Source organism: Cydia splendana, chromosome 14 (genome assembly GCF_910591565.1).
Source record: "Cydia splendana chromosome 14, ilCydSple1.2, whole genome shotgun sequence".
Classification (NCBI taxonomy): Eukaryota; Metazoa; Arthropoda; class Insecta; order Lepidoptera; family Tortricidae; genus Cydia; species Cydia splendana.
In genome coordinates this window covers 2,092,130-2,111,361 of record NC_085973.1, presented here as the reverse complement: position 1 = coordinate 2,111,361, position 19,232 = coordinate 2,092,130, and the positions used below count along the sequence as shown (strand labels likewise).

General features: G+C 37.7%; 2 protein-coding genes across 3 annotated transcripts in view; one reads left to right on the top strand and one right to left on the bottom strand.

Moving 5' to 3' along the window:
• The window catches only part of LOC134797029 (alpha-(1,6)-fucosyltransferase), a 42,505-nt gene extending 34,333 nt beyond the window's left edge, over positions 1–8,172 (bottom strand). Inside the window, exons 1-3 of the mRNA XM_063769232.1 lie at positions 7,988–8,172; positions 4,501–4,660; positions 2,144–2,266 (exon numbers count right to left, since the gene is read on the bottom strand). Coding sequence (XP_063625302.1) covers positions 2,144–2,266; positions 4,501–4,634 — 257 coding nt within the window. The 5' untranslated portion in view covers positions 4,635–4,660; positions 7,988–8,172. The remainder of the gene's footprint in view (positions 1–2,143; positions 2,267–4,500; positions 4,661–7,987) is intronic.
• Positions 1–19,232, top strand: part of LOC134797050 (protein maelstrom homolog) — a 117,327-nt gene that overhangs the window by 80,758 nt on the left and 17,337 nt on the right. Inside the window, exons 2-5 of one of the 2 annotated variants that reach the window (XM_063769270.1) lie at positions 9,180–9,340; positions 11,598–11,805; positions 13,069–13,212; positions 15,611–15,850. In XM_063769270.1, the coding sequence (XP_063625340.1) occupies positions 9,212–9,340; positions 11,598–11,805; positions 13,069–13,212; positions 15,611–15,850 (721 nt within the window). In that variant the 5' untranslated portion in view covers positions 9,180–9,211. Of the gene's footprint in view, positions 1–9,139; positions 9,341–11,597; positions 11,806–13,068; positions 13,213–15,610; positions 15,851–19,232 lie in introns of those variants that run through there. The other variant, XM_063769269.1, reaches the window with a different exon arrangement.

The window sequence follows — 19,232 nt, the reverse complement described above, 5'->3', positions numbered from 1 at the left end:
TGACACAATTAACTGGTCAGTTCTGCATCTTATTTCTTTGTGATAAGATCGACAAATGACTATTTATTCTAAGTGTTGTTGTTAGTATTGGCAAAAAGAATAGATAGTATAGAGGGGTCCTGTCATTGTAAATTTCGTAGTCACTGTAAATTTACTGCCATCTATCGACACACGACTAAAACTCAAAATGAAAACGTATAAAGTTATCAAAAAATGTATATATATATGGATAAATGATTTTATTATTTTTATATCATTTTGATCCATGTTCATTCACTGATATCTATGTGTTAAAATTGTTAAATATGAAACGGTGTCGTCACGCCATCTAGCCGAGGATAGGCTAAAGGTGTGTGCGCCATCTACCCGAGAATGACTTTTACTCGAATTCCGAGGCACGTTTTTTCCTTAGACTTTATTCGTCTTATACGAAGTTACATATGTATGTCTTTGGTATTCTAAGTGTTGTTGTTAGTATTGGCCATGACGAATGACAATTATTTATCACCTAAGTGTCATTTGTTAAATGTCTTTAGCTTCCATGTTGTGTAATTATGCAAATTATTCATGAAATGCAGACGTCTAAAGTTATATGTACTCGTATCAATGTTTAAATGCAATTTTACGAAGAAGGTACCTAATGTAACAGGTTTGGTTACAATGTTATTTCGTCACCGAAAAGCGACTTGCAAAATATTTGGGTGTTTTATGTTTCGAGAAAGATATAGGTGACAGATATAATAATACTAGCTTTTGCCCGCGACTACGTCTGCGTGGAATCAGTAACAGCAGCTAGTGTAAGCATAGCGCCTGAATAAAGTGTAATAGCAATAATTAAATTTGAGCATTAGTTTCAATCAGTGATCAGGCAATTCATTAACTCTCTCAATTCCATCCCCCCTTTTCACTCTCTTTAGGGATGATTCCCGACATAAAAACTATCCTACGTCCTTTCCCGTGACTCAAAATATCTCTATAATATAAATATTTCAACTAATTCGGTTCAGCGATTTAAGCGTGAACAGACAGACAGACAGACAGACAGACACACACACTTTCGCATTTAAAATAGTAATATATTAATATATACATAAGTATGGATATTGGTGACAACCGGGGGTTCAAACCCACGACCTCCGGTTTGAAAGCCGTACAACTTGCCGCCAGGCTAGCACTTGTGTGGGGCAGTACAGTGGTTATCATTATAAGTTTCTATCAATAAATATATTATTTTTAGGGTTCCGTACCCAAAGGGTAAAACGGGACCCTATTACTAAGACTTCGCTGTCCGTCCGTCCGTCCGTCCGTCCGTCCGTCCGTCCGTCCGTCCGTCCGTCCGTCCGTCCGTCCGTCCGTCCGTCTGTCACCAGGCTGTATCTCACGAACCGTGATAGCTAGACAGTTGAAATTTTCACAGATGATGTATTTCTGTTGCCGCTATAACAACAAATACTAAAAACAGAATAAAATAAAGATTTAAATGGGGCTCCCATACAACAAACGTGATTTTTGACCAAAGTTAAGCAAAGTCGGGAGTGGTCAGTACTTGGATGGGTGACCGTTTTTTTTGTGCTTTTATTTTCGTTTTTTTTTGCATTATGGTACGGAACCCTTCGTGCGCGAGTCCGACTCGCACTTGCCCGGTTTTTCAATACCTTTATTGCCGATTAACCCTTACTGCGAAAAGGAATAATTTGTGACTTTTCAACCAAAAAATACCACATTGTTAGATGTCGATAAGGTTAATTTCTTTGTAGCTACATGGAAATAAATAGCGCCTAAGTATTATATCGAGAAAACTATCCTATATATATCCCATCGTAGCGCCAGAGGGGAGACACTCCTGACTTTGGGCAAACTCGGCTCCGTTCGGCTCAGCATTGCTCCGAGCAGTTACTAGGGTTGACACAACTTGACGTCCCTTTGCGTGCACGACCACAGATAAGATGATTACTTGAATTTTGACAACCCTAAATAGTCGAAAGTCTAACTAGATAAGTTAGAAAGAGATATCATGATTCGACCCTGAATCGCTGACAAACTTCGGTTTCGTAGGAAGTGTCCTTTCTGTACGGTAGTACTATAGTTATTCTGTGGTAGCGCTACGAGCGTAGTTCAGCAGTGAATGAATAAAATAGCTTACCCTGGCGACTTCTTGATCTGCGCTATAAGGTTATTGTGCTGCTGTTTCAGCACGTCCAGCTGCGAGGACACCCTTTTCAGCCTCTCCTGGAACTCCGACACTTCATCTGTGTTACCTGTGCACCTGAAAAACAGCCTTATTTAATTCTGTTGCTCGTAAAATTGGGTTATTATTACTATAGAGAAGCCATACCAAACAATGAAATTGTCACAATCACAACATGTATCACGCGACCAAAACGTCGTAAGCGCCGTAAAATTCATAGCGCTTACGCGTTTAGGGGCTGTCCATAAATTACGTCATCGATTTTTGACGATTTTTGCCCCCCCCCCCCCCCAAAAATCATCCAAAAATCATGCTTCGAACTTCCGTTTCCTCCTACGTCATGCTACCATCATCCGATGTCCAGATGCCCCCCCTTAATTTGAAATGACGTAATTTATGAATAGCCCCTTAGGTCGCGAGATTCACGCTCCGCTTCTATGGTTCGTTGTCAAAACAACATCAACTCATGGCGCAAAATACTCTGGTTCTCTGTGCCGGTTCTATACGTTAGTAATAATAGTTCAATGGCTCGTTTTTTTTTAAGTAACTACGCAGTTTGGTCGACGCAGTGACCAGCGACGGCTTTTTTTGAGAAGGGGTTTGGTGTCGTGGCCAAAAGGACGAAAGGGAAAGGAAATTTACAGAGATAAGGAATAGAGAAAAGCAAAGAATAGAGAAGAGAGGTTAACTTACTTTTCAATGGCTCGTAAAATTAGTCTTTATGCAAGGGTCGGTGAACCAAGGCTCTTTAGATGTCCAATCACGATTATTTTAGGCTTACAAAAAGTACTCTAAATATATTTTTTTAATAGTCAAAATCTCGTCGATGTTTGAGATGTCCATTCGAATATATAACCACATCCCCCAGTATATAAAAAATGAAAAGTTATATACATAGTTATTTTTAATGTATAATTTTTTGTTTGTTTGTATTATATCGTATTTATTATGTGCCATAGAAAAGTGTGTACCCTATGTACCAGGGATGTTACGGAGCTCCGGTTCCGTTTCCGTTAAGGCGGAACTTCCGTTTGGTATTACACATCCGTTTCTGTTCCGGTTCCGTTATGTTTGAAACGGAAGTTATAACGGATGTCAATGCTTCGCGCGGCGGCGGCGTACATCAATAATATGTACAAGTATCATACCAGTCATTCGCTCATCGCCCCGCTTGCCACGTGCTACGCTAATTTGTTGTTTGTTTGTATACTTTGTTTTATTCGTGTTATTAAAATTAAAATCGTATGTGTTCTGTTGTGTACTGACTACTGACTGTGTGTAGTGTGTGTGGTGAATGTTAGTGTGTAAAAAAACGCACAAAGAAGCCGAATCAAGTTCGATTTGGAACTATTTTGATGAAGTTAGTGGGACACGTCTCACACGTCACACGGCTAAGTGTAAACTTTGTCTGAAGGTTTATTCTAGAAAGGGGAAAACGACTACATCGTTAAAAAGTCAGGCTCCGATTCTGGTTCCGGTTCCGTTTTCGGTTCCGTTTCCGGTTCCGTTTCCGTTTTCGGTTCCGTTTCCGTTTTCGGTTCCGTTAAACTAAAATGAAAACATCTGTTTCCGTTTTCGGTTCCGATAAAACCACATCCGTTACATCCCTGCTATGTACGTATAATATGTTGCACGCCCTGTACTCAATTAAACTTAAAACATCTGTAATAAGTAGTTACCATGGATTGCGACGAATAAATGATTATGATTATGTAGGTAAAGGCAGCAGCAGAAGTTGCTTAGCGGGCCAGGTGTGATCTTGAACGATCAATGATCTTGACGCGACTTTAATGTTAAGAGAACAAGAGTGTGTCAAGGTAATTTTGAACACCTCGCCCGCTTAGCTACTTCTGCTGCTGACTGTACTACAGGTTGGGTTCTCAAAAATTTGCCTAAACCAGGCGGCTTAGCACGGTCGCGTTTTTATCCCTTGTCACCATGCCTGTCACGTTCTAACAAGTACGTAAGGGACGCGCATAGTGATAGACGATAAAAATGGAACCGTGCTGCGCCCACTGCTGTATGTAGCTATCGAAGTATAGTGAAGGTAGCCGAAGGCGCCTCTTAGAATCCAAAGGCCTACCGCGAATACCGAAGTTCGCAAATTGCGGGCATCCTTCTCTGTCACTGTAATTACGCCTAAATTGGAGTAATAAGAGAAAGATGCCTGAAATTTGCGAACTTAGGTGTCCGCGGTAGGCCCTCCGATGCCCACTGAAGGGTTTGGTCATTTTACAAACAGTAAGTTTCAATATTACTCTTTGCAGATTTTGATAATCATAATAACAAGTTTCACAATAAAGATACTGTACCTGAGAGGGGCTATAAATAGGTATGTGACAACGATCCATATGACCAGTAGTACCACAGCCACACGCTTCCATCGTGCCAGGTACATCATCAGATAGTCGTTCAATGTCATGTGGCCATTGGAGTAGTGTTTCATCGCCGCGCAGCGTGTTTACAGCATTTCTGGAACAAAATTTATACTTTAACCATTGACGCATAATATCTAAGGACGGGCGTTACAGGCACTAAAAATGGTACTAGTTCAGCGGCGTTACTCACGAATTCCAGCCAATCGTGCAGTCTAACGCGACTAGTTGCGAGCAATATCGCGCGTAATGCGAACTCATCAACCACTCGCGTGCGTGATGCGAACACATCAACCAATCGGGTTGTAGCGGTGTCACACCGCTGTACTGGCCCCTGTCATGCCTCATTATTATTGCCCGTAAAGCCAGTCCCTAGATATCTATGTCAATGACTTTAACATATACAAAAATAAAGAATATATACTGCAACTAACAAATGTTGCATGTTCTGGCAAATAGAATGCAATGTGATAGGTATGAAAGAAAAGTTTACACGTAGTATGTGCATAACGCATAACCACTCATGAATAGTTTTACTAACAATACTTAGGTACCTAAAAAATATACGACTCACTGCCCATCAACCGAACACACATTAGAGCTGTTTAAAATAAATGCAAATGTCATCAACAATGGAAAACATCGTCATTATGTATCATCACGGTGGACTATCACCAACCGTCGGAACACATTGTAATATAGCACTTAATTTCATAGTATGAAAGTTAACTTTGAAATGGAGATGCATTTGATCTATTAGAGACAGGTCACGCTTCAGAGAACATGAATAAAGGTTACATATATTATTCTAAATAATGATAGAATACTTTCATTATAGTTTTTATCCAGCTGTAATGATTTTTTTGTATAACAGCTGACCACTGATTAACGCATTCACTGCCAGGGGGCGTGGCCTAGGAACAAACTTGTATGACGGTGGACGCACATGTGCGTCGGGGGCAGGGGGCAGTGAATGTGTTAATCTTGTCTGATCTATTCCATCTATTACTTTGAAGAGACTTAAATCATATTTGTCAGAGTATATGTTGGCAACATTGTATATTCTGAACAATTCAATACTGATAAGAGATAACTAACCATCAATAATCCTTGTTATGTATTTAACTGGAAACTCATTAAATATGTCAATGTAGTTAGACCACTTAATGTAAAGCACTTATAGATATAAGAATATGACTAAGTGCTTCATTAACAGTTACAAGCATACATAAATAACTGCAATTATTGCACTTAAAAATTATTTTTTTATTCATGGATTGTTATTTATGTTGTAGGTGTAGATAAAAATCTAACGAATAACATTTTACTGTAGTTGTGTACAAAAACCGGCCAAGTGCGATTCGGACTCGCGTTCCAAGGGTTCCGTACATTACACAATTTTTAAAAATGTATTTTTTGATGTGGATTGTGAGTGAAATGTCATGAGATCTACAGATAAAGACCTATTTTGTGTATTTTTTTCAAAATTGTATACCCAGTAGTTTCGGAGATAAGGGGGGGGGACGGTAACTTTTTACCTATTTTCTTAAATTACTTCTAAACTATTCCCTTGAAGGGATAAGTTCGCCTTTGATACTAATGACGAATGTTATTTTTCCTGTTTTGTTTTGATTTTTGTACAATAAAGTGTTTTACTACTACTACTACTATTTATCTTAAAATTATAAAAAATATATATTTGATATTCTCACAATGAGCTCTTTCATTTAATATATGACACAAGATAGTTTGCAAAACTTTGTTTTTTGACTGTCTCATTTACCCCCTAAAACAGCCTATGTTTATAATTCATTTATTTACGTTACATGTCCGTCTTCGGGTCACAGACTTACATATATGTACCAAATTTCAACTTAATTTATTCAGTAGTTTCAGAGAAAATAGGCTGTGACAGACGGACAGCCAGACACACGAGTGATCCTATAAGGGTTCCGTTTTTTTTCCTTTTGAGGTACGGAACCCTAAAAATTACATGGAGTTCAAATAAAATTCAGCAGTTTATATGCATTCATGATCATTCTTACTTTATCTACTGTTGCGTTACATTACTCTCCTATTACTGCTAGGAAATACAATATATTGTATGGACGAATTCATGAGACCTTAAACTATGTATTGTTTGTTAGAATATCCCGTATTTAATAATGTACTTTTGACGATCATAATATTAATTCTTATATATTAACATAATAATTTATAATGCAATGTAATATTATGAAATAAATAAATATCATATCATATCATATTAATACCTGAGGTCCTTATAATAACCCTAATAAAAACTAATTTAAATTGTTGATTTTGTTGAAAACAATATTACCAAATATGTGACATCAACATCACACCAGGGGGGAGGGGTTAGCCAAGTGTGACCAGCAGGCCTATTATGGATGGCTTTATCCACGTCACTTTTTAACACAGCGCGATTAAAAGTGACTGATACCATTTTATCACGCTGTCACATAGACAAGAACAAACATCATATCCGTACAGGTGTGACAATGTGTGAAAGGGGTCAAAAAATCTTCAATTTCGTGTGATGAAATTAATGGTCCAGTGTCAGTTTCCGTCCACTTGACAGATTAACAAATAATACATTTCATATTTAATTTGATACTTGTGAAATATAATTTTTAATGTAGATAGATAAATTGTTTAGATATTAAGGATTGCAATAAGTCCAACTTTGTGCAACAATGAAGGTTTATCGTCTCTATCTATCGTCAAGTGGATGAAAACTAGCACACTGACAATGACCCTACACAACCAGTATGGTAATCATGTATTTATTAACCATAACAAAACCTATATACTGGTTTATGAATTCTTTTGAATAACATAAAATAATTAGGCTTAATGCCTTTAGACATTGTCTACCAGTCAACTCAGCTTCAAAGTCAAGTATAATTTTAATGTTGACTTTATATGCATTTATTAATAGCAGATTATATTCCTTATTGTATAAAATGTTTGTTTTCCTTCTTGTAACCCATTTTAATTGTATTTACGTGTATAAAATAACGTAAAATGTAGGCCTAAGACTTCTTCTAATCTACTTAACCTTAAGTTGCTTACTAAATAGACATAAACCAGCAAAATGCTGGCTTTATGACATGCAAAACATTTGTCACCTTCGTTTTGTTCCTATATATAATTGCGCCGTGATCGAGTTGCGAGTGTAAAATGAATAAATCTAGTAGGCAGCTGGGCTAACGACAACTCCCTGCTGAGCGGATATTGACAATTTAGCTCGAATCAACACACTCCCGTGATATCTAGGTGTTTACCCTTGCTCTAACAGAGATTTAGCTCATCCACGGTCATCCGAGCAGAACTCATCGCATCTCCAAATAACAGTTAACTCCAAAACCCGATTACTAAATTACAGGAATTATAAACATACCTCGTCTCACACACTCGTTCACTTATTACTCATGAGAGTTTATCTTATTTGCCTATTTTGAACTGATAAATCTACTAATTTAAGTTATGTTTACCGACTGTTACTCAGAAAGAAGATAAAAAGAATAATTTAGAGATTTATAAGTCGCGAAACACAAACACTACAGCTCGCGCTGTCATATCATCACTGACTGACTGACTGAACGAATGATATCAATGAATGAAATAACAAGACAAGTGAAGAACGATTGATTTCGCCTGTTCGACCTACATTGAAAATCGTTGCTAAAAATACAAATTTACTTTTGTAGATAAAAGATAAATAATCAAGTCACAATGCATAAATTTTGAAAAACCATACAACTCTACACTAATTTATAATAATTTTAATACAAAGAGCATATAATCCCTACGTTCTATTTTAATAAAACAAACGGTTTTTTGACAAATTGACAGATCAAATTCTTGTGTGAACAATATATTTGTAACTTATATTTTACAAAGAAATATTCATTACAGCGTATAATATAAATGTAACCAAGGCCCCATTCGCACGACAGCTTAAAAAGCGTTGCGTTAAAACCCGACGTTGGCGCTTTTTTACCGTTTCCAATATTTGTGTTCATATGAACGCTTAAAAATCACTTGTGAGTCGTACTGCCACGTACGCATCTCAGCAAAGCCATACTTTATTTGCTATTACGACGTATTATTTGAATATAGCTTGAATATTTCAGGAATTTGTAAGCATAAGTTGACATTTTTAAGGTGAAACTAATAATAATCTTGACGATTGACACCAAAAATTGACACTTGACAGCCAACTGACAGCAGCGCCGGCGCTTTTTCAACGCTTGTGAGAACAGATACACGGATTTCCGTATGGTCTATTCAATTTGACGCCAACGCTCAACGCCGAAAATCGAACAGTGCTCGATAAAAAAGCGCCGCGCTTAAAAACCGCCTTCGTGTGAATACATACATGGTTATCCATTTGTGTCATTCAAACGCTTTTTTAACGCGCGTTGAAAAAGCTGCCGTGCGAACGGGGCCTAAATAATATAATGAATGTAATTCTTGTGTTGTATTCACTGAAATATGGTTGTATTTCATTCAATATTCATTCAATTCATTCATTCTCCTTCCTGTGCCGACTCGGACGCGGACGATTTCCGGAAAAAAATACTGTTTAGCTTGGATAAAAGATTATTTTCTGGTAGTAAAAATGCCGAAAAAGCCACCGCAAAACGCATACTACTTTTTCATGCAAGATTTTAGAGAAGAGCAGAGGAAGAAAGGCGTCAACTATGGAAACCTACAAGAAGTCGCAAAAGCTGCGGACCCGTTTTGGAGGGTATGTTTACTGTTTTCATTGTATTTACATTAAAATATGGTTTGTTGGCTATTACAAACTGTTTTGAATAGTTCTATATATACTCAAAAGGAAAATTATACGAAGTTTTTTGACCCATTCGGGAAATTTTTGTCTTAATGTTTGAGATTAAAGCAAGTGCAGGGAAAGTCAAAGGTTACATATTCAATTACAATCACAGGCAAATATTATTGTTGGATGTTGGGTGACCTGTTACTATGCAAAAGATCGTCCAAGTGAGTCCATGATATTGTAATGAGCTTTGCCAAGGTTTTCTAAAGATGCTACAGTATGAGAATCTTCAAAAAGGAGTGTACATGTTTCAACACTGCCAATTTACAAAAACACTGTTCATAGACCTTGACACACATTTGTGTGGTACTATTACTAATAAGTTCAATGCGGCCAATCCTGTATGGGAAATTTTGTTTCGTAAATTTTTCTAAAACAGTACACAATTGATAAGTTCCTCGACAAAGCAGCGATTAAGCTTAGAATAAATTTGAAAGTGGAAAATTATTGTCTTGGGATATGGTGGAAAGATTTGATGGCTATGGATCATATGGATGAGGTCTTGGTGGCTCAGATGGCAGAGCGCTGGAGTATTGATCCAGAGGCTGTGAGTTCAAGTCTCACCCTAATTTTTCTACTATTTAATTTATTCTAAGCTTAATAGCATAGTTCGCAGACATTTCTGCTTGTTAAAAATTAAAGCAGCGATTGCTGAAACTATAAGCAAGTAATAATACTGAGAGCCAATTTGTTTCATCTATGCATGCATTTATTTTAAATGGAACCTTCGAAGGATTGGTACTTATGTCGTTATTAAAGAAACCTCAATACAAATGCAATGATTCATATTATAAGCGCCAATTGTCCTAAGGTTCGTTTTTGTATAGCCTCTTGCCGCCCCATGTACATTAGGATGTACACTCGGATTCGATGGAATGTCAACCTTAATTAAAAACAAAGTAGGTAGCATTTTATTTGTCTTGTAAAATTTTCGAACAAATGAAATTGAACCTAATAGAAAATACAACAAGATTCTAACTTCCTTGGCTATAATTTTGTATGGTGGGCGGCACGAGGATAGTTTGGTGTTGTGTTACTTGTGTTCAGCATGGACACCTAACACCACAAGCTTTTATAGATAATGATTACATTACACCTTGATAAAAGCATTGAACATTATTAACTCTGCAGTTAGGGTGGTATTCCATCTGTCCAATTTCTTGGTCTAATGTGTGTATGCGTCTCACATTTTGCTTGATGAGAGGGTGAGACGCAATGCACATTGAACCAAGAAAAAGTTAAAAGTGTATTTTTGGTAAGGTTTATTCGGGTAAATTCGGAATCGGATAATCCCGAAAATCATTTAAAATTCACTTATATTCCATTGTAATAACAGTCCCTTTTCGGATTATACTCCACTTTTGTAGTGTAAAAAACCTGGAATTACCCAAGGTGTATTCTGTATTTTTAAGAAGGCCGAAATACGGAAATGTTTAGGCATACGGTTCATTATCAATGCTGTAGTAGAGTCACAGGATTGACGTGAAGGCAAAAATGTTGTATGGTGCTATAGGGCTACATCTCAAAATTAATGATTTCTGAGATCAGACCTTAATTTAAAAAGACAATTGATATGTGGACAAAGTTGGCTGTCAGTATCTATTTTATGCTGATTGTACCTACCTCCTAAAGAGCCGTATGCGGATCGCGTGCCACGGTCTGCCGATCCCTGCCTTACCTCCTAAGGCCCAAGGTCCTACCTATAGTACTTTTTCATTTTCATATTCATATTCAATTGGAACAGAGTAGCATTTACTTTGTTTCGTTAAATTTTCATACAAATCAAAATCAACTCTATTCCCTGCACGATAGGTTCAAATTTCAGTGGCAAATTTTTGATTTTCATTTGTATGGCTATGAGGAGGCCTTAGGAGGTTAAAAAGGCGGGTAATTCAAAGATTGTAATTTGTCGACGCCTCTGCGTAGTAGCAGGCGTGGCTCACTTCGCGATTTCGTCGCTTTGCTACAGATAGCTAAAAGTACATCCATTCCACTCCAATTTTGGTGGCTAGCCATATGCCGCGCGTGGCGCTGTCGCCACCTAGCGGCCATATCTGTCCTGATCGTAACAGACGCGTTTTGTGAGAGTGAGTCTTCTGTACCTAGTACTATTATTTATTCTGTGGTAGTAGTTACAAAAATGTAAGTAATTTTAATTCTTTATCAGGAAGCACCTCCCCCCGTCCGAGCCAAGTTCGAAGCCATGGCGAAGCAGGCCAAACAGAAGAACAACGTTCCGGAGAAGAAGTACACATCCACCGGCATTTCCTTGGCTGAGATAGACCAGATTCAGATGGAGGCGCAGAAGGCGGAAGAAGATGAAGTTAGTGACATCAAGAGTTTCGTCAAGCTGAACTCTTTCAGCTCTAATGATGGTATGTATTATATTTATTTTTACATTCACAGCAAAGAGAATAGATAGTATAGAGGGCTATTGCCATAGTAAATTTTGTAGTCACGGTACATTTATCGACATACGATTAAAACTTAAAATAAAATTGAAAATGTATAAAATAATCAAAATATGAATACGGATAAATGATTTATAATTTTTATTGTTCCATACTGACCCATGTTCTTTCACTGATATGTGTTCAAATTGTTAAATATCAGACGGTGTCCTCAACGCCATCTAGCCGAGAATAGGCCAAAGGTATGGCGCCATCCATTCGAGAATGACTTTTTTTTTATTTCCGAGGCACGTTTTTTTCTTAGACTTTATTTATCTTATATGGAGTTACATATATCTTTGATTCACAGTAAGGGATTTGTATTTTGTGCCATTTCGTACTTTGTCACAGGGACAATAGTATGAGAACCCTTGCAGGTTGCAGGGCTCATATTGATTGTCACTAACCAGAAACGAAGTGCGTGCGAATTATGTACAATTTTCGAGCTGAGAATTCGGGAGAACTTGCGCCGAGAAAGTGGGAAACAAAGGTCGCAAAAATATATTACAAGCTTTTATTTACTTTCACCTGACCGTTGTCTGTCTGTTTGTCGGTCTGTAATCAAATCTTGCAAGTAAAATTTGTACCACTTCCCGGCTTCCGATTGAGTTGAAATTTTGCATGCATGTATAAATCGGATGACAATGCAATATTATGGGACCATCGAGCTGATCTGATGATGGAGACAGGAGGTGGCCATAGGAACTCTATGATGAAACAACGCAACCTAATTGTGTTAGGGGTTTTTAGAATTGTCTCGTTCAGTATTAGTTGTCTGTCGTAAGAAAAGTACAGTCAGCGATAAAAGCTTGTAACAAAAATGAAATTTTTGCCAAAAACTTATTATTTGTAGTGCAATAAGAATGCGTCACATATTTTTGCGGCCTTCGCCGTGTAACATATTATCGCTGGTGACTTTACTGAGACTGACTGAAATAGCAAGACGTTTCCGTGAAAATACGATGGAAAATAATTATGCACTATACAGGGTGTCCCTAGCCATTGGACAAAGCCGAAATGTACATATGCATTAGGGTATTTAGAACCAGTATAAAAAGTATCATAACAATCGGTGTAGCGGTTACGAAGAAATTAACAAATTACGATTGTTTTACTTTGGAGCAAACTGTATGTATTAGTAGCTCCTGAGGTAATAAATATTATGAAAGTTGTTGTAATTTTTTTCAGCTCTGATCCATGCTGACATTTACCTGATGGATGTCAACTTCTACTGTCAGGCCGGGACCGAATTTATCATCGGAGAGTGCACTATCCTCCGATTCAACTTATTTGATGGCATTAAGGACAATTACCATGAAATCATTAATCCAGGTAACCAATGAGATATTTCAAACTTTTGTTAAGTATATGTAGTTCGTTTTTTGAGCATTAGAAAAAAGGTAAACAAAATTGATGTGTCTTTTTATTAAAAAACACTTTTGAAAAATAAGTCACGGCAAATATGTAACAATTATGAATCATATACGATTATTTATATGAATCATAGACGATTTAGTACTACTGGCGGAATCAGCACCAAATCTGCAATACATGATCGAAACTCTACATAAAGCTAGTTGGCAAATAGGTCTTGAAATGAATATTTCTAAAACAAAAATCATGACAAATTATAAAAAATCAAACATCACACTAGACAATGAATTATTACAATATGTGGAACAATATATATATTTAGGCAAACAAATTGGATTCAACAGAAATAGCAATGAACTAGAAGTAGAGCGGAGAGTGAAAATTACCTGGAATAAGTACTGGAGCCTAAAGGAAGTGTTTAAAAGTAAATTGCCAATAAAGCTGAAAAAGAAAGTTATGAACACATGTATAATTCCATGTTTAATATACGCAAGTCAAACTTGGAAGTTCACCAAAAAAATCCAGAATTTAATAATAACGTGTCAGAGAGGTATGGAACGTAGCCTGTTAAACTTGAAAAAAATTCAAAAGGTACGACACACGAAAATAAGAACAGCGCTTAAAACTATAGATGCGCTCAACCAAGCTCAAAAGTTGAAATGGCGATGGGCCGGACATGTGGCACGACTTAAAGACCGCAGATGGACGAAAATCGTCACTCTATGGAAAGGCCCTGCAGGCAAGCGACGCAGTGGAAGACCACACTCACGCTGGGACGAGGACATAATAAAAATAGCTGGACCAAACTGGCACCAAACAGCATTAGACCGAACAAAATGGCAAACTTTGGAAGAGGCCTTCACCTGAGAGGGGTTCCTGTTATGTACACATTATTTAGTAAATATTTATAAGAAAATTAACAATTCTAAACTAGTATTTAAGCATGAAACAAAAAATGATTTACTAACCATAATGTAAGAAATCTTTAACAGCAAAAAAACCTGTAACAATTTAGCGGGAAATAAAAGGCTTTTTATTTTATTTTATTTATTTATACGATTATTCACATTCTTTTGCTTTCATAAGTAATAGTTACTGATTTTTAAACAGCGTTAGTTAATCGATGACGTCTTTTTTCAGAATCGTGTAGTCTTTTTCTAATGCTAAAAAAACGAACTATAGATCAGTGTGGAGAAGATCGGCATATAAAACTTATTAAAGGGAACTAAAAAACTATGATATTTACTGACACTGACAAGTAGGTACTGACAGCAAACCTGTTAGCTTAGCATCCCTGCATACATTTTTGTTGCTTGTAGTCTTGCTGACTGTACATTGCTCAGATACAGTCAGAATGGAAGAGCTTCCCTCCCTGCTCTACCGATTTTGTCTTAATTGGAGTATGTGTACAAAACGCAAGAATTAAAAAGTAAAAACATCAAAAGAGCTTGTAAACAATCTTCTCCACATACCTTATGAAACATTTAAGTCACGAACGCTGCTGATCATCACTGTTAGTATTTCATAACTATAGAATCATAAAATTAAAAAAAAAATCCCCTGAAAAGTCCATACATGCCAAAAATGCTTTACATTATTTTGGAAAAGAGCTGATACACTTCAAAATGCTGGATCGATTTGAATCAAACATAGCTAAGAACCACCGCAAGGAAACTCGCTTTCACGCAAAAAAACCACATCGAAATCGGTCCATCTGTTGGAGAGCTACGATGCCACAGACACAGACATTGGCTTTTTTTGCGTCGGGGGTTATAAAATAGTGATCAAAGCTCTCATAAGCATGTCGCGCGAGTGACCAAAAGTACGTAAAATTAGTCTTAATGCTAAATCAGGCGTGGCTTACTCCGCGATTTCGTCGCGTCGCAACAAGTCGCTACAAGTACGTACGCGGCGACTACATTACCATCTTCACCACTTGGATGGTCGGCAGTCCTCAACTGTGCGTTTCTCCAGAAACTTCCTGCCTCGCACAGCCAAACTGTGGAATGAACTGCCGCCTGCGGTATTTCCGGACCGATACGACCTTCAAACCTTCAAGAAAAGAGCGTACTCCCGCCTTAAAGGCCGGCAACGCGCTTGCAACCCTACTGGTGTTGCGGGTGTCCGTGGGCGGCGGTAATCACTTACCATCAGGTGATCCGTCTGCTCGTTTGCCTCCTATATCATAAAAAAAAAACCGTCCCACACCAATTTTGGTGGCTAGCCATAGCCGCTTGCGCCACCTAGCGGTCATATCTGTCCTAATCGTAACAGACGCGTTTTGTTAGAGAGTGAGTCTTCTGTACCTAGTACTATTATTTATACTGTGGCTAAATATGAGTTGTATACTTCACAGATCGCATTCCTCCCGGCTACATCAGTGACATCAAAATCGGCTGTGAAGACTATGGACTAGATATGCCCGACAGTTCAGTCCGGCCCTCAAACTACCTTCAAATCCTAGCGCACACTATAGACTACCTGAAAGAACAGCATCGAGGTAGTCAGAGGAAGAATACCTTACCGCCTGTGTACACTATGCCGGATAAGGTGGCGCCGGTGACCAATTTTATACAGCAAATGTGCAGCCGAGCTTGTAAGTAGATAAGATAGTTTATTTTTCAAGTACACATATGACAATGCGCTTATGAACGTCAAATAAAGCTACGGCTCTAACCCTACACCTCTTACGTGAGATTGGGACTGGGAAGAAATTCGGCGGGATACATCTTTTCAAAAGTAAGTAATCTTGGAACCCAAATGCGTCGAATGATGGTCCCTATATGACAGTCCCATCAAAGTGTAGTTTAAAAATATGAAATATATTTTTAGCATATACACCGTGTTTTTAGGGTTCCGTACCCAAAAGGTAAAACGGGACCCTATTACTAACTTCGCTGTTCGTCCGTCCGTCCGTCCGTCCGTCCGTCTGTCTGTCACCAGGCTGTCACCAGGCTGTATCTCACGAACCGTGATAGCTAGACAGTTGAAATTTTCACAGATGATGTATTTCTGTTGCCGCTATAACAACAAATACTAAAAACAGAATAAAATAAAGATTTAAATGGGGCTCCCATACAACAAACGTGATTTTTGACCAAAGTTAAGCAACGTCGGGCGTGGTCAGTACTTGGATGGGTGACCGTTTTTTTTTGCATTTTTTTCCGTTTTTTTTTCATTGTGGTACGGAACCCTTCGTGCGCGAATCCGACTCGCACTTGCCCGGTTTTTTTTTATTTCCGTTAATTTCAAGGGTGCATTCCTGAGCTTAAATCAAGTAACTTTCCCAAAGACACCGATATTCTAATTAACTCCATTACGGAGATAATCAATTTTATAATTTATTTCTTTCCTTTAAGACCTCTACAAGCGTGTACACTTGCCTTCGGGCCGGTTTACATATTGATTAGTGTTAAGAATGAGTTCATACATTTGCTACTAAACTTAAGTACTATCTCGGTCGATCGATGTTCGAAATGCCATTGATATGTCACATATTTCAATTGTTTGGTTGAGTTAAATGTAATGCCCGTGTTACAACAACGCTATATGCTACATTTAATTACCTTTAATTTTTTTGTTTAAAGCAAAAAAAAAATTTTTTTTAATTAACTATGCCATTTAGTTCTCTTAAACGTACTTAACCATACCCCGAAGTTGACGGAATTCAATAAAAATACGGTGTATATTACTTAACACTACACAGCTTAACGCTGCCTATGCCGATGCCGCATCCAATACGCTAATGTTTACTTTAGCTCCTTATCGCTGAGAACTCGACGATGCGCCGCCGCCGCCGCGCAGCAACAGAACTAGTTTGCATAACGATTGTCAACTTACCTACATTTGTTTTTACTAGTAACTGCACTGTTAGTTTTGAAATAGTTATTTGTACAACAAGAGATCAAAGTTTGATATTTCTTCGAGTGCTTATTTTGAGTCCCGTGCAAGCGAAAGATTCTATAATAATTTCTGATTCTAATTTAGAATCTTGAGCGTAGTAAGGGATTCAAAAGCGCACGAGATGTAAATAACTTTGATCTCGTGTAGTACACAAAATTTTTCACCCTAAGCAGTGAGAACATACCTAGAGGGACAGAGATAATAGAACCCAAGTATATCGAACTTGTATTAGACCCCGCATGTTGAAATGACATTTGACTATAAAGGTCACTTGAATGTCATTTTGTCTCACTCAGTGAGCAAAATCGCATTTTGCTCACTGTTTTTAAGAAGCAAAGTACCCTTGTTCGAGCTGCTGAGGTGAAAATGTACTTTAACTTATAATGTTCTCATGCATGGTATATTAATATACTCCGCCTGGTCACAGTATAATAAAGAGTACTAATGTACAGTATGGACACTCCCTGCCTCCCGTTGAAAGTGCCGCCCACCCGCTCTCGGTTACCTCACAGTTACCGGCTGGCAAGGACGCGACGACGCGGTGCGCAGAGCGGAGGCCACGTAAAATATTAAACAAATTTACAAATCTTTTTGCAATGGGCGTGTGTTGTGCTGTGTACGGTTGTTTAAGCTCTATAAACGACAAAACTAAAAGAAAGTTCTACAGATTCCCATTGGATGAATCAAGGCAAGTACATACCTAGTTATTTTTAAAGTGTTTTATGTTTTAGTAGAATACTAATTTACAATAGGTACTTATGTTTAGTATTTCTTTTACCCTATCTGTTTTAGACCTAAACCTATCAGATCACACTGAAATCATCACAATATCTATATGAACAAAAAATCATGTTTTCAACTTAGGGATCATCCATTAATTACGTCACACGAATTTCTAGGTTTTTTGACCCCTCCCCCCCTCCTTGTCACACTTGGTCACATTTTGCAAATCCCTCCCCACCTGGTGTGACGTCACATTTTAGGCAATTTTGTTTTCAACGAAATCGGCAATAGTAACTCGGCATTATTTTTTTAATGAAAATATATTTTTGGTAAAAGAAATATTAGTAATTTTATAACACAAAACCAATTAGGAACGAAAATTACTTCAAAAAACTCATTATTTAACTGTACAGCGAATAAAAAAATATAAATTAATTTTCGGTTACTGATGAAGTTAAAGTGACGTCACAATGTTTGTGACTCCCCCCTCCCCCATGTCACAACATGTCACATTTTCTTGACCCCTCCCTCCTCCTAAACGTGTGACGTAATTAATGGATGACCCCTTACGTAATATTTTGGTGGCCTGAATTTCCTTACAAAAAATTTGTTACTTCGTTTATACTGATTTAAAATAGGAAACTATTGTATAAATCGATCTTAGATACCCACCTTACAATATAATACGATTCTTATGTCTTCCTAATTCGCGCAATGAGTTTTGAGTCATTGAGGTCATCGAACTTGATAACAAAATGGCGGGAACCCTAGCCCGTCTTATCTCACTCACACAAGCATGGCACGCGTTCACCCACACGAGCTTAGACTGTGTGCGTAGGAACGCGTTTGTTTCATACATTTGACCACCAGTGTCCGGGGTGTGGCCTGGTACTCTCTTCCCGTCTTTTCGTGGTCACGTGACTGACGTCATCATGCGACAGCGCTATATAAAGTGGCAATGTTATTGTGACGTAGGCTTGTGTCACTCTGGGAAGAGAAGACCATGTTTTATTAGACTATCGTTCTCATGTAAGTGAATTTGTAATTCTTATGAATATAAAGAATCTCTAATCGTATTTATTACTTAAATGTTACATAGGGACCAACATTCGACGCGACAGGTATAGGTCAATAAGTATTGTGTTCTATTTTCTCTACCGAATCCAAAGAAACATCAGGTAAGTGACCAATTTCATAACAGACACCTCATTAAACTAAAAGCTACATAAGCTACAGAACTGGATATACCTTATCCTATTGTAAGTACAAAGTTTCAGAGCAATCTAGCCACTCGTTTTAATATGAAAGCATAACTACGTTTCTACATATGGAGAACCGAGCTTGGGGCCTGG